The following is a 23,834-nucleotide window of genomic DNA, read 5'->3' as shown; positions in this document are numbered from 1 at the left end:
GAATAGGTGCGTTTGGTGCCCTGTGATGGACTGGTGTCCCATTCAGCGTGTCTCAGGATCCACAGTGACCCTGACCAGGATAAAGCAGTTACTTGAGATGAATAAGTTTAAAGCCTGCTTTAAAAGACCACCTCACCCCATTTATACAGTAATTACCCAGTAACTTCCTGCTGCACAAACATAAAGCAGTCTTTTTTGAGGAATTACCTCAGACTGATGCTCACCTAAGCCGGAAACACTGGGCACTAGGATGCTTACTGCTAAGAGGAGTGAGTATGTTGTGCAGCAGGTCATGTGCTACAGTAGCTGTGCTTTCAGTGAGGAAATGCTGCTCCACCTGCTGGCGCGCGCGCTGACACTTATGAATCACCTGCCCGCTTGTCACCATAGCAACGGCGAAGACGCTGGAGAGTGTTAGCCTGGAGAATGGATTTACATTATCACAACGTTTAACACTCAACCTTTAACATCAACAATAAGACAAAAAAAACAAGAAAAAGAACGTTTTTTTTTTTGGTCTCAAAATTAGCAACGTGTTTCTCACAGCAGCATTACATCTCTAACGGTTTTTTTTCCCTTCCACACTTTGTTAGCAGGCTAGCTAATTTAACTAACATTAGCTAGAGCTAGCCACTGCACTAGCCATGGCTGAGACTCGTGTTGTTCCAAGCGGAAAGGTTTACCGACAAATGTTTGACGCTCAGGTAAGATATTTTACAGGTATTTTAAAGGTACTTCACCTTTTTAAAATTAGATAACGCAATTAAAAATGATAACTTTATACCTCGGTAAATAATAGACAGCTTGGTGAGCAGAAGCAAAGCTAATGTCCAAGAGTTTGTAAAATTCAGTCTGAACAAACTAAAAAAAAAAAAAAAAAACACAGGGAAAAAACTCCACTAAAAGGTAAGTATCAGTGTGTAATTTCTCTTGCAGTAGCAGCACAACACACAACAAGAATAAACAAGAATATTAAAAACATAAACATCAACATCATGTTCTAAAATTATATATTTTTTGCTTGTGCTACACTTTATGGCCAAAAGTTTGTGGACATTTGACCATCAAACCCATATGTGCTTTTACATCCTATTCCAGATTTATTCCCCCTTTGCTGTTATAATAAACTCCACTCTTCTAGGAAGGCTTTCCACTAGAGTTTGGAGCGTGGCTGTGGGGATTTGTGCTCATTCAGCCACAAGAGCATTAGTGAGATCAGGCACTGATGTTGGTGAGGGGTTTCTGGTATGCAGTCGGAGTTCTAGTTCATCCCAAAGGTGTTCAGTGGTGTTCAGTGGGGTTGAGGTCAGGGCTCTGTGCAGGACACTCGAGTTCTTCCTCTCTGACCTTAACAAATCATGTCTTCATGGAGCAATATCATGCTGGAACAGGTTTGGGCCTCTTAGTTCCAGTGAAGGGAAATTGTAATGCTACAGCATACAAAGGCAAATTATACAATTGTGTGCTTCCAAGTTTGTGGCAACGGTTTGGGGAAGAACCACATATGGGTTCACATACTGGGAAGTGGTAGCCATAAATGCCATAAATGTAACAGGAAATGGCAACTTCCATTCAAGTATACACAGAGTTATTCTCTCTACATTTACATTTATGGCATTTGGCAGACGCCCTTATCCAGAGCGACTTATAAAAGTGCTTTGAAGTCTATCAGTAAATACATTCTGATACTGGCTCGCTAGGTCACAAACTAGGAACACCATCAGTCCAAAACTCTGTTGGGGAGGTTCTCTCTCTCTCTCTCTCTCTCTCTCTCTCTTTCTCTCTCACTGCCTCCCTGCATCGCTGTCTGTGTCTGTGCATTTGGTCCCAATGTACTTGCCAATAAATATTTCATAGTTAGGGTTGGGTTATAAGAGGGCAAGAGTAGATTAGATTAATGTTAAGGTGTTAGTGTTGGCTGATTAAGATGATAAAATAGTTTTTTTCCCTCTCTCTCTCTCTCTCTGTAGGCTCACCTGTCACTGTCTCTTCATGAGAGGAGGAGGAGGCGTGCTGCTCTTGCAGGTTGTCTGAGTGGGGATAACCCCATTAGCAGGAACACAGATACTGGATCCCATCAGCGTCCTCTAAGGAGTCAAACTGGGACTGAGCAGTGCTCTGAGGACACCATGAGGTACAGTGGTAACCGCTAAAAATGGTACAATAACAATAAGCATAGAGTGATCTCTTGTTCATAATTGATCATAGATTATCTCACTGTGATCCATCTAGGCACATGTACTGACCTTTCACACCAAGAGTCTTCTCACACCTGCCTGACATTCATTCATTCATCTTCGGTAAATGCTTTATTCTGTTCAGGTTCGCAGTGGACCTGGGAACACTGTTTGTGAGGCAGAAATACACCCTGGATTGATCGCAGGGCACAATACACACACACACACACACACACACACACACACACACACACAAAATCATTCACACCTAGAGACTATATAAACTCTGTACAATGACCTGAGGTCAGGTTCAAACCGGGGGGCCTTGGACCCTCATTATTAGAGAATAAATGAACATGCCCTCTTATACTGTATATATTCCCTGTATTCTCTGATATATATTATCTATAATATGCTCCTTGGCAGAAACCAGCTGTTTTCAGGAACGAAGCCTGTATTAAACATAGACCAGGATGATCATGAAGAGATCAGAGGACTGCCTGACAGTGTCGGTTGGTAGAGTTCATAAATAATCTTAAAACACAGATCACATTCACGTTGTTTTATAGGGTGATAATCGTCTACTCTTTTGCAGTTTCAGCAAAGACAGGCTCAGACATCATTGAGCGACTCATGGAGAAAAAACAAAGGGAACACATGGAAGCTGTCACTCAGCTCCAGAGGAATCTTACTGAGCTCAGTGTGGTATATTACCTTCAGTACTGTAGAAGCAATGAATATTATAATCATGTTAATGCTTGCCTCATATTGTGACTATTTTAATAGCAGTCTCTCTGTTTTGTTCAGGGGTATGAGTCATTGTTGAGAGACACTGGAGAAGATTTCCTACTAAAACTGTCAGAATATGATGAGGAGGTGGAGAGACTGATGCAGAAAACAGAACAAGGTGGTGATTTAGAAGCCTTGAGCTATCAGGTGATATCATAGAGTGGATTGTCACTTATCTTCTACATGAAAATTATTGGAATTGTGAGCTGTCGAACATCTTGTTTGGGAACTTATAATCGTAATTCTCACTCAGGATCTACACGAGATTTGGAACTCTGTGAGCCATGAGTCTGCTATGAGGAGAAATTGTATCCAGGAGTTGGATGAGCTGTTTGTCAAATATGAGATCGATCGAGCAGCAGTGGTAGCATATGAGAATGTTGTTTTTATTAATATCATGTACAGACTTTGTGTAGCTACAGTATATAATGTATAAATTGTCTGTGTTTCCCAGATTAGTGCAATCCTAAGGAAATACACAATGAAACTTGAAAAAATCAGTTATGTGATGCCCAGTGATGTCCATCGACTAATTAATAACGAAGCTATGGTAACGACAATTAATAACGAAGCATTTTTTTAATAAATAAAAAATCATTGTTCTATTAAGCATGCTATGTTGAATTCCTTGTGTCTTTTTTTAATAGATGATAAATCAAGCATTACTGGCAAACAGACGAGCTGTGGCCAAACTACGTTTGAACCTGATGGAGAAGGATTTGCAGAAAGAGGTTCTTTACCACCTGAGATGGGAGACAAAGCTTCAGGACTGGAAAAAACTCAAGGTTGTTGCTGCAGTCAGCCAGTTTAAGTAAGTCCATTGCAAGGCAGGGCTCTTAAAGCTCATAGTAGGCTTTAGCATACAAGATCTAGAAAAAATACTCTGTAGCTGAAATAATACAAATCAAAGAAAAACATTATATAATGACTTGTTATTCTTCATCTCCAGAGACTTCATGAACAGCCCTGAGATTCAAAACCCAAAAAATGTACAAGACACTTTAAACACCATGCAGACAAAACAAAAAGTGTACAGTGAGCAACGCCTGAAAATCCTTCAGCAAGTCAGGTTAGGTAGTTCAATATAGTAGGCAAACAGTATTAATCAGTTTAAAAATACAAATCTGTTGAACGTGAACGACATTCAAAATTTGTTTCTTTTCTTTCTTCTTAAAAGAAATATGACCCCACCAAACTGCTCGAAATCATCCACTGCTGAGTGGTACTCCTCTTTATCTTCAGTTAATGAGCAAATTGGTAAGAATAGGCCACTATCCACATACATACTAGTTTTTTGTTTTTTTTTAATAATTTACTGACTTTGTGATTGTGTTACACTTTTTTCAGATTGCATGCACACTGAGGCCATGACAAAACTGCGTGACTATTATGAGAATACTTGGCAAGGCTGTTCCCTGGAAGTTGAACGCTTTAAGGTTTGCAACCTTATGTTTGATTTTCTGTTTTAGTATTTTATTTAATTGTATGAATTAAAAACAGAATTAAACTTGCATCATGGACTCACACAGAATGAAGTATCTACCTATGGAGTCACCTCAGACGAGATACAGGACATTGTTAATAGTGAGATGGTGCCTCTTATTGGCAAGTGCCAGACCCAAGCAGAGGAGCGTTTAGCAGCAATGGAAGTAAGTTAAAAATACACTCTGTATTTCTTAAAAAGGGGCAATTTGTCAGTATTATCTAGATGTCAGCAATGTACTGTATATGTATTTAAAAAATATGTAATGAAACTTGATGCTCTGTGATGTTTGATGATTATTTGTAATGAAGACATGGTGGATTTTATTACCGTACATTACAGAAAGCATTTGAGGGTTTGGCCAAAACTGCTGCATTCTTGAGTAAGTCTTTGTTCAAGTTTGTGCGCGGGGCGGCTAAAATCTGGGAGGTGCACAGTGCAGGTCTGCAGAGGACAGAGCAGCAGCTGCAGGATTATCTCGAAGACGTCAGCAAGAACTACGAAGAAAAGAACCAAGTGAGACTAATTACATGTGCCTTTAGATATAGTTCTGTAAAGTTTAAGTAATAGTGGAAAGATGGTGACCCTGTGAATTTGACATCTGACGATGCAGATTCATGTTTTTTTTATTGCCTGTGGTTTATTTGATGTTGGTAGAAAAAAGAGGCTCAGCTGGATGTGATGATGGACAAACTCAGGCAGGAAAGCACAGAGGAAGCCCTCAAAGCTTCACTGGAGCAGACACTTAACTTTTTAGAGGAAATTAAAGAAGGGTAATCAGAAAAGGATCGATTTATATCTGTGTTGGAATCACCATAGTTTTATCTTACGTCTTACATTTTTCTGCATTTTACAGGTGTGTCAGTTTCTATAAGGAAGGAGTTGATATAGTGGAGAGTTATCCTGTAATGGTCCTAGAAGAAACACACGCATACAGCATAGCAGTCAGTCGATACTTCAGTGTCAATGAAATATACAGTCAGGTACATTTCAGGCGATCATTTAGTTAACATTTAGGTATTAATTGGGGCTTTGACTAATTCTATGTCTGTTTGTGTACTCTAGGACCCAGAGGAGCTTCAGAAACTTTATCCTTCACTTATCCTTAGTGAGTTAGAAGGTCTTAGTGTCGCTCATTTTTTCAAGTGGTCTGGTAATATTTATGTACTTGATCTCTCACTGTTCTGTCTTTCCTAGGTGCAAGTCGGGTATCTTGCATAAAGAAGAAGTCATCCTCAGTAAATCTTTGCCCAAATGCTTTCCAGAATGTTACTCCTCAAGCACACACTCCTGATTTAGCCCATGCTCAGGTACATCTTTGTGCACACTTCTCTCTACCTGTAGCCTACTGCTTTAGTTACCTTTTACATGTATCTCTCTTTTTTTGTTTTCTAAGAGAATATTGATTATTTCTCACAGGATTTCAGAGACTCTCAAAACAATGAAACTTTCACAACAGTAAAGGGAAACGTCTACAGCTGCCCTGTAATACAATGTGATGATGCTGAAGAGCATCTGAAAGTTAAGGAAGTGGAAGCAGTTTTGTATCCAAAAAGTCTCATAGTTGAATTACAAAGAGAGTAAGATGAATATTTTTCAAAGCAACAAAGTAGTAACACCTACCAGGTGTTATTTCTGTACCTAAGTCTGATTTGTGTCCCAATGTCATAGTGTGAGAGAGAAATTTTTTAATCACCTTGAGGAGAGGAATCAGGAGGTTCTGAATCACACCATGGCCATCATGGAAACCAAGAAAGAGAAGCTGAAGTCTGAACTGGATCTCCACCTCCATCTCCATCAGCCTCGAGCCAAGAGGATTGAGATGGACATCCACAATGTCCGAGCAGGTGTGATGTCATTCTGTTATGTGAACATCTGGTTTGTGTTTTGAAAGTGATTATTTGAAAACTCGTTTGTCTGTTTATGAACTGTCTATATCGTGTTGCCAGCGGAATTGATCTTGCATCAAGATCGTGTGGAAAGACACTGCAAAGGAATTTTACAGGCTCTAGCTGATTTCCGAACCGACTTCAACAACCTCCAGGTCACACAGCGCAAAATAAATGAAGACTTTCGGGCTAAAATCTACAGCATGGAAGACATGTTATACACTGCTACCAAATCTGACACGTAAGTGCTTCTGTGTTAACAACAACAATATAAAATTAATCTGGCTGTGCGCTAATACACTTGTTTTTATGCTCCATGATTTATCTATTTGCTTATGTGCATTTTAACAGGCTGGTGAAACTCGGTGCTTCACTACAGATCAGCTTGGCTGAGCAATTGAATGACATCCAGGAATTACAGAGGCAATTTAGACAAAATTTGGAGATCAGATTCGAGGGCCTTAGAGAGGCCAATGCACAATTAATGAAACATTTCAAGTATGTTAATAATATTCTTCTTCTTTTACTCTCAACACATCAGGAAACAAATGTGACCATTCTCTTTTCTTTAAAGGCTGTTTGCTGAAGGAGGTAATTTTACCTTGAAAGAAATCGAGCAATACAGAAAGCATCTAGAGAAGGTGGCTAAGCGCATTGACTCAGCTGATGAGGCTCTAATGCTGGACATGGAGAGCACAGAGTCCAAATGCCTGGACCAGGTACAGTATACAATATACAGTATGCAGTGGCTTACTGAATGATAATGCTACTAATAATGATAAATGTCTACTGAATCATTTACTAAATACTAAATGATAAATGTAAATAATAAAACTGATGTTTTTGTTAATCTGCTCAGGCAAAAGAGGTGATCAATAAGTTTGAAGAGAAGGTCCAGTTTATGAAAGTGGATCTAATCTTTCTTGAGAAAATCCAAAGAGTACTCACAAACACCCAAGTCCAGATTAAATCAGAGGTACTTTAAACATTTTACTGGCTCTTAGGAATTCTCTACCACCAGCATTAGTCTAACAAAATATGCCTGCAGGCCATGAAGAGCAACACTCACAAAAAAATGATCAACACTCTGATGAGTGAACTGAAAGACAGGCTTGATGTCTACAACCAACGCAGTCTGGATAACAGGGTAAATTCTGTTTACAGTGATCACAAGCATGCCTTATGTATGGAAAGTATATGTAATTCTAATGTATGGTATGTAAATACTTAAAATGAATGCATTACAGGTAACATCTGGTGACATTTTTGATTTAACATCTTCACTGATAGAAGAACTCAGAAAGAGAAGTCAATATCTGGACTGTTATCTGGTATGTTAGTGCGCAACTACTGATTCATAGTCTGTATTAAAGTCTGTGCTATGAAGATGATGAGGATAATGATTATGAGATGGCCATCTCTGTCATCATCATCGTCATCATCATCATAATTGTCAATGTTACTTCTTGACTGCAGGACCCTTCTATGGCTGTTCCACTGCCTGACGCTCCTCTGCAGGGGGCGTTTGCCGTGGCTGCTCGGCCACGGTCCCGTAAACAGGAGAAGGTGGGAAGCCCAGCTGCAGATCCCCTTCTCCAGCCCAGCTGCATGGGAGCTGCCTTCATGGATGACAAGGCTGTAGAGGTGATCAGGGGACTGCTAAGGTAAAGAAAGAAACACAACTGCAAAACAGCTTGTCAGTAGAATTTGCAAGAATTTAAAGAAAGATATTTCTTCACATTTATGTAATTTAAAAAATAATTAGGCACTACTAATTCAACAAAACTAATGCAACTCTTTTAACTTCTGCTTGGTAAATTCTAAACTCCGGTACTTTTTTTTCTAAGGGCTTTCAACATTTTGGTAATGCCCACCCACAAGGAACACAATGTTTTTCAACTCAGAATGAAACTAAAAAAAGGAAGAAGTGGTTCAAGATGCACATTACACGAGACAAATATTTTTCTTTCCCAATTTCAGGATAAGCAAACGTCAAGCCTGCCAAGAGGGCAGTGAAGCTCTAAAAGAGACAAACTCAGCAACAGTAACAGGTACACTGATGTTTTCTTCAGTCCTTCTCCTTAAGAGTGAATGGCTGGCTTGCTATAAGTTTCAGAGTGTGTAGCATTAATTGTTTGCATGTACACCAGTAGTCCACTAGTCAGAGCAAGATATGTTCGCATAAATTGCATGGTTTGACAGTTAAAATTTTACTAAGATCTTACCCAAGCTTATACAACTGACGCTTAATCTGACATTTTTTGTGAGATTTCGTCCACTTCCTGAAGCTTCAAAAAGCCTTGCAGTACGTTTTAAAAAGGGATATGTGGCTAAACATGTAGATATGTCATGAAAGGGATGTTTCACACAGTAGCTGAGTCAGATTATTACTGGTGTTCATGTAAATGGGAGAATAAATGGATTAATCTTTTGCACATGTCAAAAAGAGAAAAAGAGAAATTAGTTAAGCTATTGTGGGCATCTAAACACAGCTATTGTGGATTCTTTTCTGACCCATCAGCTTCTGTCAGACAAAGCACTCCTCCAGGGTCAGGTCAAAGGTCAGGAAACATTGTGAACCTGTCAGGCTTAGAGTCCCTGAACAGGAAATCAGCTGGGTCAGTTAACTCACAGAGGTAAGTTTTCACCTCACTACAGCTCATTTTATATCACACATTAAAATGTTCTAGGAAGATGCTTTCACAGGCAATATCATTGTTTTATGTACTTTTCTGAGGAAAGTATTCAGTCCATATGTCAATTTTAACATTCTTTTTTTTTTTTCTTCAATGTTAGGAGGTTGACCAAACCTACTCGGCTCGATAAGAGATTCCAAGTGTTCGGCCCTAAACCTGATGATCAACAGGAAATGTAAACATTAACATTTTTTCTAGATACACTTTACTCTTATAGAAAGTATTATGGCAACATAAAGCGTTTTATTACTGGGTGTGTAATCTGTATTGTTTCAGCCTCACTTTTAAGGGTTTGATCACTAAAATTCTGTGGGAAGCCAATGACCTTCTCCTTCAGGTGGCTGAGGTACGCCTGTCTCTTTAATTATAGTAAAAATAATAAGCACTCAAATGTTTTGAACAAATTCAGTACTAAGAATAATCAGATTAATCCGCTCACTTTCAGGACTTCTACAAGAAAAAGGAACGCCGCTTGATCACCCGTCCTCAGTATATTCAGGAATCTTTTGAGCTGTGCGCCGAAGACTTGAACAAGAGACTCCTCGTCTACCAGAGTCAATCTCACGAGTACCACCGTGGCTGTGTACAAGGTGAGTCTCTCCTTTTCATAATGCGAAGAGCTAATTCGAGCTTTTATAATCTCTAGACTTTGTATTCTAACAGATCACTGGCCAGCTGCCCTGCTGCCTCTTTAATTAAACGTCAGATAGTTCAGAATGTGACAGTTTGCATTATTACCTGGAAGCGTTTACCTTAGACTTATTCAAGCTACACTGGCTGCTTGTGACATTGCGTATGAGGCTGCGTAGCTGCAGACCGGTCAGAGTGGCCATGCTGACCCCTGTCCACCGCCGAAAGCACCTACAATGGGTACGTGAGCATCAGAACTGGACCATGGAGCAATGGAAGAAGGTGGCCTGGTCTGATGAATCATGTTTTCTTTTACATCATGTGGAAGGCTGGGTGCGTCTGCGTCATTTACCTGGGGAAGAGATGGCACCAGGATGCACTATGGGAAGAAGGCAAGCTGGTGGAGGCAGTGTGATGCTCTGGACAATGTTCTGCTAGGAAACCTTGGATCCTGTCATTCATGTGGATGTTAATTTGACACGTACCACCTACCTAAACATTGTTGGATACCAAGTACACCCCTTCATGGCAACAGTATTCCCTAATGACATTGGCCTCTTTCAGCAGGATAATGCGCCCTGCCATACTGCAAAAATTGCATAGGAATGGTTTGAGGAACATGACAAAGTGTTTAATTCAATTCAATTTTATTTGTATAGCCCTTTTAGCAATGCACATTGTCACAAAGCAGCTTTACAGAAAAATATAAATTCAGGATATAAATTTTACATTTATAAATTTGTGAGTAAGCCTGAGGTGACATTGGCAAGGAAAAGCCAAGTGTTGACTTGGCCTCCAAATTCCCCAGATCTCGATCCGATCGAGCATCTGTAGGATGTGCTGGACAATCAAGTCCGATCCATGGAGGCCACACCTCGCAACTTACAGGACTTAAAGAATCTGCTGCTAAAGTCTTGGTGCCAGATGCCACAGCACACCTTCAGAGTCTTGTGGAGTCCATGCCTTGACGAGTCAGAGCTGTTTTGGTGGCTTAAGGGAGACCTACACAATATTAGGGAGGTGGTTTTAATATTATGGCTGATTGGGGTACCTCATTCTGTGCACTTTGATGAGCAAGTGAAGGATTTTTTTATGTTACTGCTAAATTTTGGAATAGTTTAATAAATTTGTGACCAGGAGTCCATGAAAACACAAGAGGCCCTGATCTCTGGGTGGGAAGAACACCATTCCTCTCTCCTGTAAATCAGAGCGACACTAGCCAATGATGGATATCTGATACCTTATGTATCTGGAATATAATGCTCTCCCTTCAAGCATATTCAGCTGCTACATGATGTTGCTGAGACACTGAGTGGGAAATGGCAACTAATTTGGGGAAACTAAGTCAAAAAGTACTGTTAAACCTTCCCTAATCAAGGTTCTTGGGGCTTTTATTTTATTGAATATACTTTTAATAATGTGTTATATTATCCACAGATTTATATTTGTATGATTACTGCTCATAAATACCTAATGTTTAATTTATCAAAGGACTCAAAATGAAAATGTGCTATAAAAGTAAAGATTATTATTGTTCTATATATAGAGTTCTGTAAGCAGCTGAAGACCATTGAAGAGATTGTCTGTGAGATACCTGAAGCGCTTCTAACAAAACTGAGGGATCAGCATTTGGAGGACCTGAGTCGGAGTTTGACACTGATCCGCCAGCAGTTTCAACAGACTCGGCAACAAAGTGAACAAAACAAGGTGAGTGGAATTACTCACTATATGCTGTGCCATTTTATTCAGTGTGTAATGTTTTAATGAGTAGTTCACTCCCTCTCCTTAGAGAGAACACAGCAGTCAGCTGTGTGTACGTCTGAGCCACCCGGCATGTGAAGAAGAACTCAACAGGCTGGTCACAGCTGAGGATGACAGGCAGGAAGAACAGAGGAAGGCTTTTGAGATTAACAGACTGGAACTCCAGGTCACACACTTCACACTGCCATTTCCAGTGTTACAACTATAATTTGTGAATGTTTTAATGTTTTTTCCTTCCTAAAAGGCCTGTATTAAGAAGAATGCAGATGAGTTTGTGACTGCACTTGCCACATTGACAGAGAACTTGCTCTTCCAATTGGACAACATCCTGACCGTTGACGAGATCCAAGGTGGATGTAAGTGGTCTATGATGAGGCTTGGGTTGTTTTAGAAAGATAAAGCAAACCAATAACCTGAGAACTCTTTCTGTTTGCAGCCGTAGAACCAAAGCAGGAAAACCTCACCACACTTGTTCGTCGAACACAAGCGGGTACTCAACGGGAGAAGCACGAGAGAAGACCTTTGTTGGAGAGAGGGAGCAGGTTCAGACCGATAAAAGATATCTTGTATAACAGGTAGTCAGTGGTGCATGTAAGATTCCATTTAGCATTTTGTTGATTTTCCTTTTACAGAGCGTGGCCAGGAGTTAGTTACTTTGGAACCACTGATGGTTCATCTGTCAAGCAACAGAAACGAGAAACAGCCACCATCACTACAGCTAAAAGCACGACAGCACAGCTTAAGGTTATGGAGGTTCGAAATGCACTGCATCAGGTAAATGGCCAATACTGCATTTGTAGGCTTTAAACCATACCAATGCTTATGTTATTAGGAATTTCTTCCCAGCCTGAAACCATTATGTTGGTGTTGTTGATTGCATGTATCTGTTTGACCCCAGAGTTATGAGCAGAGGATCATGGAGGAGTTTGAGAGCGTGGAGAAATCCAGGCAGGAACAGGAGGCAGAGTTGTTCCATTGGCAAGAGCACTGGAGAGACCAACTAAAGACACTCTCTACAATCAACTCCGAATGACTGTGAGGGATTAGTGGACATTTTGTGTCAGGAACGATACTGAAACAATACAAATCTCACCCTGGAAACAAGCCCAGGATTAATTTAGAGTCTTCAGTCCACCTACTGGCAAGTTTTTGAAAGGTGGGAGGATCCTGGGTGTGAATGAGCATGTGAATGAGTGTACATAGTGCCCTGCAATGGAATATATACAATAAACTTTATTTAAAATAAGCTTTACCAATTAAAAACTTACATTAACTGTTTATAATTTTTGTGTGTGCTGAGAGAGGAAAAAAAAGATTTAGACTTAATTTTAAACAAAATTTATTGAAATTACAAAACATGTATTTCTTTTTTTAGACTGCCCATTTTTAAAAATGCTAATTTATGTAGTGAAGTTTTCCTTAGTGTTACTTGATTAAAAAAAAAAATCAGAAAATACTGTGGCTACAGTAAAAAAAAAATAATAATAATAAACTTTTCAAGTATCATTGATTAGTGTTGTGCAAAGATTAATGAAAACTTGGTACAGCAGTAGTAAAAGTTCTTCTCTGAGATAATCTCAAGTACAAACAGGGAAACGAATGCTTTCTTTTGCTATAGAAACATGGTTAATTCACAGTGATAAAGTTGCTAGCTAGATTACTGTAGATAATACAAATTTTATACAAAAATATTTAATACTTAATAGAATAGAATATGTTCAGTTTCAGCAGCTCTTACAGATGGAGGCCCAACAGTATTTCAGCCACATTAGTTTCCAGGACCTTGGATATTGTTCTTGCATTATTATAAAACATTTAGACTCAATTTCGTGTTTAACTACGTACCTTCTTGTAAAGCATCTTAAGCACATTCTAATAAAATCCTGATTTGACTCCACATCTTTCTTTCTACAGCTGTGAATTTCCTCTTTGTTTCAGTTGTGTTATATGTTCTTGGGTAAACATTAGTGTTCAGAGAGGAGAGCTCAGGAGGTCAGCGTTTATGGAAGAGTATATCCCAGCTGTCTCTCCATCGCAGTGCGCTCAGCTGCTCCGACGTGAGCTCAGGCTGGCCGTATGTGAGGGGGCTGAAGGTGCGATAGCAAATATACACCGAACACAAAGCTGCCAGGATTATTCCACCAAATGCCTTCTGACACGTGGGAGACCTGGGGATAGAAAAAGAGGAGTTTCTACACAAGCACTTGAGAGAAATCAGTGATGACAAACATAACATTCCTCTCCAGAGTCACCTCAGTGTGTGAGTGTACAGGTGCTCCACTACAACAGGGATCTGCAGAATTTGGAAAGTGAGAGCTGGGAGATAGTGGTACAGAAACAATGTCTTCTCCATCAGAAAGAAGGGCAAGTAATTTACAGCCCATCCTCCAGAGCACACAACACCCGCCAGCACCAGCTGCTTCCAAGAGGCTAAACGTGGACAGAGCAAAGTGTAAAAAACAGATCTGTCATGATCCATAACAGTTCTCACTAACACAGAGCTCTCCATATTTCTATAATAGGTTTTATTATATAATGTGATCTTTATATAATATAATATAATAATAGACCATGTACCACACCCTGTACCACAACCACACAGCCTTTTCTTTTCTTTTTTTTTTTTTTTTTATATTCTATTATATACGTATATTAGAATGGAGTTTAACCTGCACACAGTATAGATCACTACAAGATAATTTGTATTACAATTTTCTTTTAAAATGTCATTCAAATTTGTAAATAAAGCAATATATCATTACATTTTTAAAAAGTCATTTTCTTCAACAAATACAATTCAGTGATGGTCAGACTTTCACATAATTTGTCAAAATATTATTTAATGGATTTAAAATCATTTATGCAATTATCCAATCAGTCAGTTCTTCATCATACTTCATCATGCTCAGTATTAGCATGGTGTTCCTAATAAAGTAGCCATGGGTGTATAATCAAAGGAAATACCTGTACATGGGCTACATATCACAGAGATGAAAATTAGAGCAAAAATCAATCCATTATCCCATAAATAATGGAACACAAATATAAAGTATTTATAGCAATTTTTAAAATTTAAAAATTTATTTTGCTTCTTAGATGGGAAATGAATACAAGCAATATCATTATTTTCACCTGTGATGCCTGGCTTTAAGTTTTAATTTTTGAGAAGTCAAACCACATACCTTCAGGGATGTCCTCTATTTGCCGCCGTCGTCTCAGCAGATAAGTTAAAAACAGGACTACGTAAACAAGAAGTGCAAGGTTTGCAAGTGTCCAGGTGACAGTGTTTCCTATCAAGTGGATTTGGGCCTGAAGGAAATGATGGGAGTGGATTTTATATTAAAGTCATAAATATATTACAGTTTGTAAATGAGTCCACAAGGCTCTATGGATAAATGTTATAAAGAACATACATTACTTGATTGGTGAAGCCAGTATGCGATGTTGGTATCCATGGTGATCCATTCCAGGGGTAAGGAGCTGTATTTGTGTTCTGACTCTTCATTTCTTACAGTCAGCATCTTCCACTGTCACAAGCAAGATTTTAACCAACTCAAACTCACAGAAGTTCATAAAAAATCATACTTTATGATTCATATTCACCTGCAGTTCCATGAACTTAGCCATAAACGTGAGGTTTCTGCTGAAGTCCACATGAGTAGGGGACTTGAGTTCAAGTTCTCTCTCCCGCTGTTCCTGACCTGTGTCCATATCACAACAGAATGATCAGTTCGAACCAGCCCGGCCATTCTCCTCTGACCTCTCTCTTCAACAAGGTGTTTCCACCCACAGAACTGCCACTCAATGTACTTTTTTGTTTTTCACACCATTCTGTGTAAACTCGAGACTGTTCTGAGTAAAAATCCCAGGAGATCAACAGTTTCTGAAATACTCAGACCAGCCCGTCTGCAACCAACAACGATGCCACGGTCAGAATCACTGAGATCACTTTTTTTCACCATTCTGATGTTTGAGGTGAACATTAACTGAAGCTCTGGCTGATTGGATAACTACATGAACGAACAAAGCTACAGGTGTTCCTATTAAAGTGTCCGGTGGGTGTATATAACTCATGTATACAGATGCAGACTCTAGGGATGTTACTGAATATGAATACATTAATCAGAATGACCAGATAATGTGTTCTAAACTGTTACGAATACAGATATGAATGGGAGGTGCTCTAGTCATGGTTGTTACAGCATCCTTACTAACTTCCCGTTCAGCGAGGTGGCGGTTTAAATTATGCTACTAAGTTTGTTTATATTTTGGGAAACAAAACCAACAAAAATTTTTCGAAAAATATTGCAGACAGGTACAAACCAAAATAATAACTGCTCAAATGGGATTTAGAAAAAAAAAGTCTAGTTGAGGCCGATTATGAACTCGAGTGATGTAGCTGAGGCTGAGGAACCATCAGGGTCAGAATTCACACACCATGCTGATAGTGCTGCCATTTCTGCATCTGGGTTTTCTGGTTTAGGCCACACCCGTTTCTGGTTTAAATCCGGATACAGATACAGACAAATACAGATAGCCGAAAGACTTTCTCTTACTTCTGCCATAGCGATGTTCTTCAACGTTCCACGCACCGCTCTGCTGGTAGCCTTTATAGATCTTATCACCAACCACCTCCAGCTGATGAAACCCCCACTCTGGAAGAGAGGCTCCGCTCAGCTACATGAGACGAAGCAGAAAGTGTCCTTTAATTTAGTTTAATTTATGCTCTTATAGCGAGTTAGTTCTTTTAAATGCATGTAAATAAATATACACACAAACACAAACCTTTAGCACAGCAGAAGTGTTGACATGGATCAGCCGCACCTCTGACAGAATAGTCTTCCACACGTCTCGGTCAGACTCCCGGTTTGTAATGTCCTGAGAAGCAGACGGAAAAACTTTCTCAGGTTTCACTATAAAGGTGAGCACCTAAGCAGCTCAATATTTCAGTTATACGTATCACTATGTAGACATTTTTAGTGCCCCCTTCTGCCTGCAATGAGAATTACAATTCTTCTCTGACAGGCCTTCTCACACCCCTAACTGACCCCACACCAGGGCAATACCTTGTGAGTTGCCCTAAAAAGAAAAAAAGAAAACCAGGGCTTATGCAGCAGGTTTGTTCACACTGGGGGAGGGGCTTATGTCCTGTCTGAAAATGTTAAAAGATGGTCAAATTGACGAAACTAGCGAGACCCATTGCATGGTAACATTGCAAATCACATTTATTGTAAGGTATCTTTGAAATTACATGATTACAGTTCTAGAAACACTTTCAAATATTCCAAACAGCACCATTAAAACGTCTATATGCCTGACTTTTATCAGTTCAGATTACTCACCACTCTCCAGAGATTCTGGGCTGGCATGGACACATTGAAGTCAATGTAGCCAGACACTTCCTGAGAGTGAGGGCTCATGGGAGCTGCAACATCATGCCTATGAGTATGTGATTTTAATATTACTTTCTTGCAAATTGACTGCCTGAAATCTTTGAGTTAAGACGTGAACATGGAGTTTAGTTACGTGTTGAGGAATCGTGAGGTCATGCCGTGCAGCAGTTGTATAATATCGCCGTGTCTGACAGGTCTGGGTGGACTGCTCACCACAAGGCTCTGCCTAGAAGGTCAGTAAGCATCACAAAATTACACACCTTGCATTATGGAGGCCCTGTTTCACTAGACATGCAGAATGTTTTGGAAGTTGGAGGTCATACATACTTTCTTGGATCTTTGATAATCCACCAGTTGTTGACGTCTTTGAAAGGGTAGCACGTCACCTGCTGCTGGTGCGAGCTGCCACGCCCATTTTCATATCTTTACACGGTTAGACAGAGCAAAACATCACTGCATGTAATCAAGTCAGTTCCAATACTTGATTTTAAGCATCAGCATGGTGCTAATAATTAATGTAACAAATTAGAGATGTCTGACCTGATTGGATAGTTGGCCTTGTGAGAATGAAGCCAGCATGGAACAGGTTTGCTGGACACACTACGAAGAGTCACTTGGGAACCGAACGCCACCTCCAGAGGTTGACCCTGAGTGATCCTAGCCAGTCCACCCTGTTCACGGCAGAATTACCAATCCTAAATCCATGAGTTAGTTACGATCTTAGATCCTGATTTTATTCTAGTATTGTTTTCATATTTAATAGCAGGTATCTGACTAGTGTAACCTCACAGCTGTGGACTGCTATAATTAACACTTTTGTGGCAGGCATTTTCCCCACCATCTGAGACAAATCAACATCGAACACTGAATCTTCCTCTTGCCATCGGAGCAACCGGCAGAGACAGACCACCTGTGAACCTGATACTCGGTCTCTCCATCGGCCAGCAAAGTATTATATAAACCCTATCATCCAAACAGCGATGCGCTGCTGATCTTTACTGCAAAGTTCCAGAGGACTCTCCATAGCAAGAAGTCTGCAATCTAACACAGATGGGTCCACAAGTCCACTACTTTACTTTTCAGTAACAGAAATGTTTATGCCACTGATACTTCTTTTTTTAAGACAATGTAATATAAAACTGAGTTTACACAATTTTTTTTTTTTTTTTTTTTTTATTGTTACACCACACATTTCATCCAAATACTAAAATATATAAAATATATGGTGTTATTGGTTGTTCTAATGCTGACCTTAACTGACTTCCCTATATATATATATATATATATATATATATATATATATATATATATATATATATATATATATATATATATAAAAATACTATTAAAATGTAAATTCATTCTCATATGTGTTTATCACAATAGCTGGCAAATTTGTTTAACTTACTCTATTAATGACGAATGAAGGAATGTTGTTTGAGAAACGATTTTCAATAGTAATGAGAAATAAAATTTGCACAAAATTTTGTAGTTTTGCTTGAAAATAGTTTTAAAAACTTTTTTTTTAAATGCCAAGGTTAAGCTAATACGAGAGCAATCCAATTTTTAAATCCAGAATAAAAAATATACTTATTTACTGATCTATTTATAATCCTTAGATCTATTACCTTGTTAAATTCTTGGATTTATTACACTTTTCATGCTTTATAATTATTCTTTGTGATATACTTACTAATGATTGTAGATTATATAATATCTGCATTCTAACTGCAAATCTACTTCTGCTAATAAGAATACTTAACAAACGATAAGCAAAATCAGCAAGTTAATTGCTTGTATACAGGTTACACCCAAACCATTTTTAAAATTATCCAGTGAATGAGCTCCTCCATGTGCTGAAAACTGACTCAGTGTGATCAGTACCTCTAGACTGGCTTGAAAAGCGCTGCTCATCAGCTGGTCATGTGGCCCGCTGCGGTACAGTAGAGACAGATGTATGTAGAAAAATCCCAAATACAGAAAAACTGGAAGCACCACTAGGGACAGGAAGCGAGCCACCACCTGCAGAAACACTTTCCCCTGTGGAGGAAGAAGCAGGCAGGACGTTGTGTCAGTCAGAAGCCCTGTTAAGTCAGCTTGAATCAGTAGTTTTCTTTGGAAATAATTAGCTCAAAAATCTCACATTGCTTAATGTTTTATCTCCAATGACATGCCAGGTGTGAACCGCTGCCAGACTGAGTAGCAGCAAGTAGGTGAAGAGACCCATATACTTCACTCTGAGGAAATAAGGCAGATTAATGTTAAGATTATAAGATTAATATTAATATCAACCAGATATTATGTAGGTGATTACACTCCAATAGCCAGCTAAGCAGAAGCACAACTGGCAGTCACAGTACACACACAGTACAGATGTCAACACAAATTGACACTGAAACATTTGTTTAAGAAACTTTATGTCTGAATGACCCTTGTCTCTTTTACACTCAGCACATAATTTTTAAAAAAAAATGGCGATATGACAGAATTATCATATCATTATCATTATTGAAGACATTTCTATGATACACAAGGTGTATCAAAATATATAGATTTCCTATATAACAAACTGCCAGCAAAATAGTAGTGATGTATTTAAGAAAAAATTGTGAGTTCAGTGATATTTCATTTAATGTCTACAAAAATGAGGGTGAAAAAATCTATACAAAAATCGTACGATTCAGTACAAATGAGATTTGGTCATTTTTTATAAAAATACTAATCATACCAGAAAAAATGTATTCAGAGATAATGTATAACAATATTATATTGTCATATCGCCCAGCCCTATGATATGTTAATGAAACTGGGAAGGCATTCTAAATTCTTTAAATAGCTTAAATACAATTTTGTCAGTCCTAGTACACAGTGAAACGGTGTGATATCGAGTTACTGTAATTAAATGCTTTACTGACCCCACTGCAAACGAACAACTGGCTCCAGAGATGACGAGCCACAACCACCTGCTTAAAGAACTGAAACAAACAACAACATAAAAAACGTATATACTCACGGCAAATTTCTGCTGTGTGAGAACCATGAAGTGACAGCCGTAATCTGAACGGCTTCAGATCATCTGATAAATTCATTTGTACCTGTTTGGTGCGTTGTGGAAGCGCAGGTACGACACAACAGCAAGCAGCAAGAAAAAGATAAGCACAGACTCCAGGAGCATGAAGCGAGACTGCACGATCAACGAGTTCTCTGTTAAAGAGTTAAAGAATTTTTTTTAAGTTAAGTTTGTTTTGGTAACTGATACAGAGACAGAAAACTGCATTTACCCAGAATGAGCATCACGGAAGCTCCAAGTGCAGAGAAATGAGAATACCCCAGCTCCACCGTGAGGAGGTAGGCGAGGGGCACGGAAAATGCCCCGGCCAAAGCAGGTATCAGTCGGAGGGTCCAAACAGGAACATTACTGGAGTATTCTTTAGAAAGCATACCAAGAACAAACAGAGAGATGAAGCAATAAGTACTCTTCTTATATTCTGATATGAGCTAATTGTCGAAGAACATTTTGTAACATGGGTTGTGCTGAATGATTTAATCTCATGGCTACGCACATTTTGATCCAAACCACATAATGTACATTAAATACTAACCAAAGAGCGGAAGAAAAATAAATGGAAAAATTCAAAATTTGCAAAACTCTATAAAGGTAAGTGGAATAGAAGTACACACTATGGTCAAAGATTGGTGGACACCTGACCATCACACTCACATGTGCAGATTCATTCCCCCTTCCCTGTTATAATAACCTCCACCTTTCTGGGAAGGCTTTCCACTAGATTTTGGAGTGTGGCTGTGAAGATTTGTGCTCATTCAGCATTACTGAGGTCAGGCACTGATGTTGGGTGAGGAGGCAGTTTGGGGAAGAACCACATATGGGTGTGATGGTCAGGTGTCCACATACTTTTGGCCATATAGCTTATATCACTTTCAGAAATATAATTTAGATTATTTCCCTACTTGACAACTTTTGTCACTTATGATAATGAAAGAACATCTGTAAAGCTTAACTCTTATTAAATGTCTTTGTGGTTTCATTCTTTAAAAGTAAAATTATCTAAATGTTTTCACTCAACTGTATTAAGAGGTTACCTTCGCACAATTCACCAAAGCAAAATTTACCTGCTCCAATTCTGTTCCAGACAAAATTGCCATCAAATCCCCCAAGATAGCCTGTAAAGAGAGACATTTTAACACAACATGTAATTACTGAGTGTAACATGATGATCATGTCTGAGTGTCATCAGTCATCCAGGTCATTTTGGCTGCGTTTACATTGTAGGCCTAGACGTACAATTCTGATATTTTGACACAGATCTGATTTGCACCTGACCCATATCCGATTTCCACGTTTACATCATTCCCCTAGGCTGAAAACAGAAACATTTTACCAGTAGCAACATTGTGGTTGTAGAAAGGAAATGATGCTGTTGTTTCCACTGTGATTATTGTGGTCTTTAGCCTCTTTGTAGTCTTTAATTTTATGGTGGCACTGGAGCCATGACCAGGTGTATCCTTGTCTGTCATGCCCCAAAAAAATTCATCACAAACAGCCCTATTTCTGCAGCTCCTCTGCCGTTTATTTTACATAGCTGTATTCCCCTACAGATTGATAAAATAATTTATTTAATCTGGACTCTGACTCCATTGACTACCCTTCTTGATTCACATGTGTCACTTGAGTGCCAACTGATTCATTTTGATTGATTCATTGATTCATTTTTCTAACATCAAAATTACCAGGAGTAAATCGGATGTGAGCGTTTAGACGTGCATCAAATGACCAGATATCAGATATGTTTCAGATTTAGAGCCTCATTTGAAGGTGGCCACTATTGAATGTGAAAAAATCCAATCTAAGCTGTTTACTCATATGCAACAGTATCCGATCTGGGTCAGTAATCAGCAAAAAAAATTGGAATTGGTCGACAATGTAAATGCAACTTTTCTCAGAAATATGGTTAAATGCTTTCACAATGAACATGCAGTAGATGACACGTTCCCAGCCCAGGTTCTGGAGTTCCCCACATCCTGCACATTTTAGTGTTTTGACCTGCTCTGACACACCCACATCAACTCAGAAAGAGCTGATAATAAGCTGATTCATTAGATCAGATGTGTTGGGAGCAAGAGAAGACATTACATGTGCAGGACAGGGGGTTTTCTCCAGCACCTAACACTACTATGAGGGTGATTCTCACCTCCTAGTGCCAGGATCATGTGCCCAAAAGGTGGTCCACTCTCATCAATGAAAAACACCCTCTTCATGTACAGAGACACAAACTGTCCATAGTAAACCTCGTCAAAGCTGTGGCACAGAGAGCTGGATGAGGTGTGCACACACAGGCAGGGGTGGATACATACAGAGGGATTATAACGCTGTGCTGTAATACAGTACTCACACGACAGCTCTGGGAAACTGGATGCTGTACAGTCTGGTCAGGAGGCCACAGGCTGTGACTGCAACCAGCAGCACATTAATGTCCAGTCGCACTGTTACAGGTAATTTAACCCCCTGCATGCTGGGAAACACTGCCTGCTCTTCTCGCTTAATAAACACTGCTCTCAGTGCCAGGGGTCCATCAGGTACCTACATGAATCTGACACACTTTCAGGAGAAATGCCTCTGCAGCAAGCTCTTTAACTCTGCAGCAGGGCTCACTGCACTTTCCCTCTTTCTCCCTTTCCTCTCTTTCCTTCTCCTCATTCCCTCTTTCCCTCTACACTCTTATCCAGAAGGCTATTTTCATATTGTTATCATAATCCTACAAATTCTCAAAATGACGCTTTATCGTATAAATAAACCTGTAAAATCCTCTACCAAAACTGCATTTTCTGGCTAAACGAATAAATAAATAAATAAAACTACAGAGCAATGCGTTGGTATCAAATGAAGAGTCTGACTTCCGGTCCTTACGGTTTACGATTTCAAAATAAAAGTCTCAATCTGTGCACGGGCGCACATTTGTTTTTCTGTATGTCAGAATGGTTTGATCATTATTGGCAGAAAACACTTAATCCAACTTAAAGTTACACATGAGTGCAGAAGATTGTACACCCCATGGTTTCTGAGTGAAAAGTGGAAAACGTTTCTATTATTTCTCTATTTTGCAGTTGATCAGAAAAGTATAAAAATAAAGTAACTAAGGTAATAAAGTAATAAAGTAATAAAGGTTTCTGTGCATGTCTGTATGGGTTTCCTCTGGTTTCTCTAGTGTGCCAGGAACATGCTATTTTATTGACTGGCTACACTAAATTGCCTCTAGGTGTGTGTGTGTCTCTCTCTCTGTCTGTGTGTGTGTGTGTGTGTGTGTGTGTGTGTGTGTGTGTGTGTGTGTGTGTGTGCATGGTGCCCTGTGATGCACTGGTGTTCCATCCTGCTTTGCACCCAGTGCTCCCAGGATATGCTCCGGATCCACCACAACACTGATCAGGATAAAGCAGTTAGTGAAGATGAATGAATGAAGGAATGTGGCTGCAACCTATAAACAACAATCCAAAATGTTAGCAAAATCAACAGAGAAATAGTTTTTTAATATAAGTGGGGAAAAAAGAACAAAGAAAGAAGTCAAAATTTTGCCATGAACTTTTTCTGTTCTCCAGGCAGCCATGGAGCCACTGGAGGAGTTACAGTGTACTCTAGTGTACATTACTGGAACCTCAGTGAATACGAGTAAAACATGCTTAATAGGTCTGTGACTAAGGGCCGTTTCCTAAGACACAAAGGGCCGTTTCACAAAGCACAAAGGGTCGTTACCAAACAAAAAACTGACTAATAATTGCATATTGTCTCAGCAATATGATAAAATTCAATTGCATTAAAATTGCTTCACCATGATACTTAATAGAAATAATAATAAAAAAGTATTATTTCACTTGTGCATTGTAAGATCTTCCCCATGCTGATGAATAGCTTAGTGGATTTGGCCTGTCAACTCAGTGAAATAGGAAGTCATGGAGGACCACCTAACAATTATCACCTAATAATTAATAATTATTAATTTTAA

At 39.2% G+C, this 23,834-nt stretch overlaps 2 protein-coding genes across 4 annotated transcripts; one reads left to right on the top strand and one right to left on the bottom strand.

The window, feature by feature from the left end:
• The first annotated feature begins 323 nt into the window (after nt 1-323).
• Nucleotides 324-13,322, top strand: ccdc180 (coiled-coil domain containing 180). Of its 2 annotated transcripts, none has more exons than XM_053228994.1 (37): nt 324-704; nt 1,971-2,134; nt 2,604-2,689; nt 2,773-2,882; nt 2,985-3,113; nt 3,220-3,330; nt 3,421-3,516; nt 3,614-3,777; nt 3,916-4,035; nt 4,144-4,223; nt 4,314-4,402; nt 4,496-4,615; nt 4,792-4,965; nt 5,107-5,222; nt 5,306-5,432; nt 5,515-5,557; nt 5,647-5,759; nt 5,869-6,029; nt 6,121-6,296; nt 6,399-6,579; nt 6,690-6,836; nt 6,913-7,057; nt 7,198-7,314; nt 7,387-7,485; nt 7,586-7,669; nt 7,815-8,002; nt 8,319-8,389; nt 8,860-8,974; nt 9,138-9,209; nt 9,311-9,380; nt 9,480-9,624; nt 11,211-11,371; nt 11,454-11,591; nt 11,670-11,781; nt 11,862-11,967; nt 12,058-12,199; nt 12,324-13,322. In XM_053228994.1, exons 1-37 carry the CDS (start codon nt 645-647, stop codon nt 12,456-12,458), a joined length of 4,467 nt encoding a protein of 1,488 aa, XP_053084969.1. In that variant the 5' UTR covers nt 324-644; the 3' UTR covers nt 12,459-13,322. The 2 variants fall into 2 exon arrangements, with proteins under 2 accessions (XP_053084969.1, XP_026787204.3); XM_026931403.3 differs by having other exon boundaries at nt 325-704; nt 9,135-9,209.
• On the bottom strand, nt 12,748-22,876 carry pomt1 (protein-O-mannosyltransferase 1). 2 transcript variants are annotated; one of them, XM_026931404.3, is made up of 19 exons: nt 22,230-22,862; nt 22,029-22,135; nt 20,950-21,000; nt 20,100-20,246; nt 19,914-20,022; nt 19,734-19,793; nt 18,962-19,055; nt 18,703-18,858; nt 17,359-17,489; nt 17,146-17,241; nt 16,952-17,044; nt 16,768-16,864; nt 16,211-16,303; nt 15,982-16,102; nt 15,029-15,126; nt 14,839-14,952; nt 14,608-14,734; nt 13,678-13,855; nt 12,748-13,593 (listed from the first exon to the last, which is right to left on the bottom strand). In XM_026931404.3, exons 1-19 carry the CDS (start codon nt 22,346-22,348, stop codon nt 13,419-13,421), a joined length of 2,166 nt encoding a protein of 721 aa, XP_026787205.3. In that variant the 5' UTR covers nt 22,349-22,862; the 3' UTR covers nt 12,748-13,418. The 2 variants fall into 2 exon arrangements, with proteins under 2 accessions (XP_026787205.3, XP_034155041.2); XM_034299150.2 differs by lacking the exon at nt 12,748-13,593 and having other exon boundaries at nt 13,719-13,855; nt 14,844-14,952; nt 22,230-22,876.
• Between the last annotated feature and the right edge of the window lie 958 nt (nt 22,877-23,834).

The sequence above is a fragment of the Pangasianodon hypophthalmus genome, chromosome 24 (genome assembly GCF_027358585.1).
Source record: "Pangasianodon hypophthalmus isolate fPanHyp1 chromosome 24, fPanHyp1.pri, whole genome shotgun sequence".
Lineage (NCBI taxonomy): Eukaryota > Metazoa > Chordata > Actinopteri > Siluriformes > Pangasiidae > Pangasianodon > Pangasianodon hypophthalmus.
This window is presented reverse-complemented; position numbering and strand designations above follow the sequence as displayed.

Bases quoted from the DNA above. Each gene is read 5' to 3' on its own strand.
- ccdc180 (XM_026931403.3), top strand. From the start codon at position 645: ATGGCTGAGACTCGTGTTGTTCCAAGCGGAAAGGTTTACCGACAAATG. The intron at 2,135-2,603 runs GTACAGTGGTAA...GCTCCTTGGCAG, and splicing joins TGCTCTGAGGACACCATGAG to AAACCAGCTGTTTTCAGGAA. The intron at 12,200-12,323 runs GTAAATGGCCAA...GTTTGACCCCAG, and splicing joins TTCGAAATGCACTGCATCAG to AGTTATGAGCAGAGGATCAT.
- pomt1 (XM_026931404.3), bottom strand. From the start codon at position 22,348: ATGCAGGGGGTTAAATTACCTGTAACAGTGCGACTGGACATTAATGTG. The intron at 21,001-22,028 runs GTGAGAATCACC...CTCTCTTTACAG, and splicing joins CATGATCCTGGCACTAGGAG to GCTATCTTGGGGGATTTGAT. The intron at 15,127-15,981 runs GTAAGAGAAAGT...ATATGGACACAG, and splicing joins AGAACATCGCTATGGCAGAA to GTCAGGAACAGCGGGAGAGA.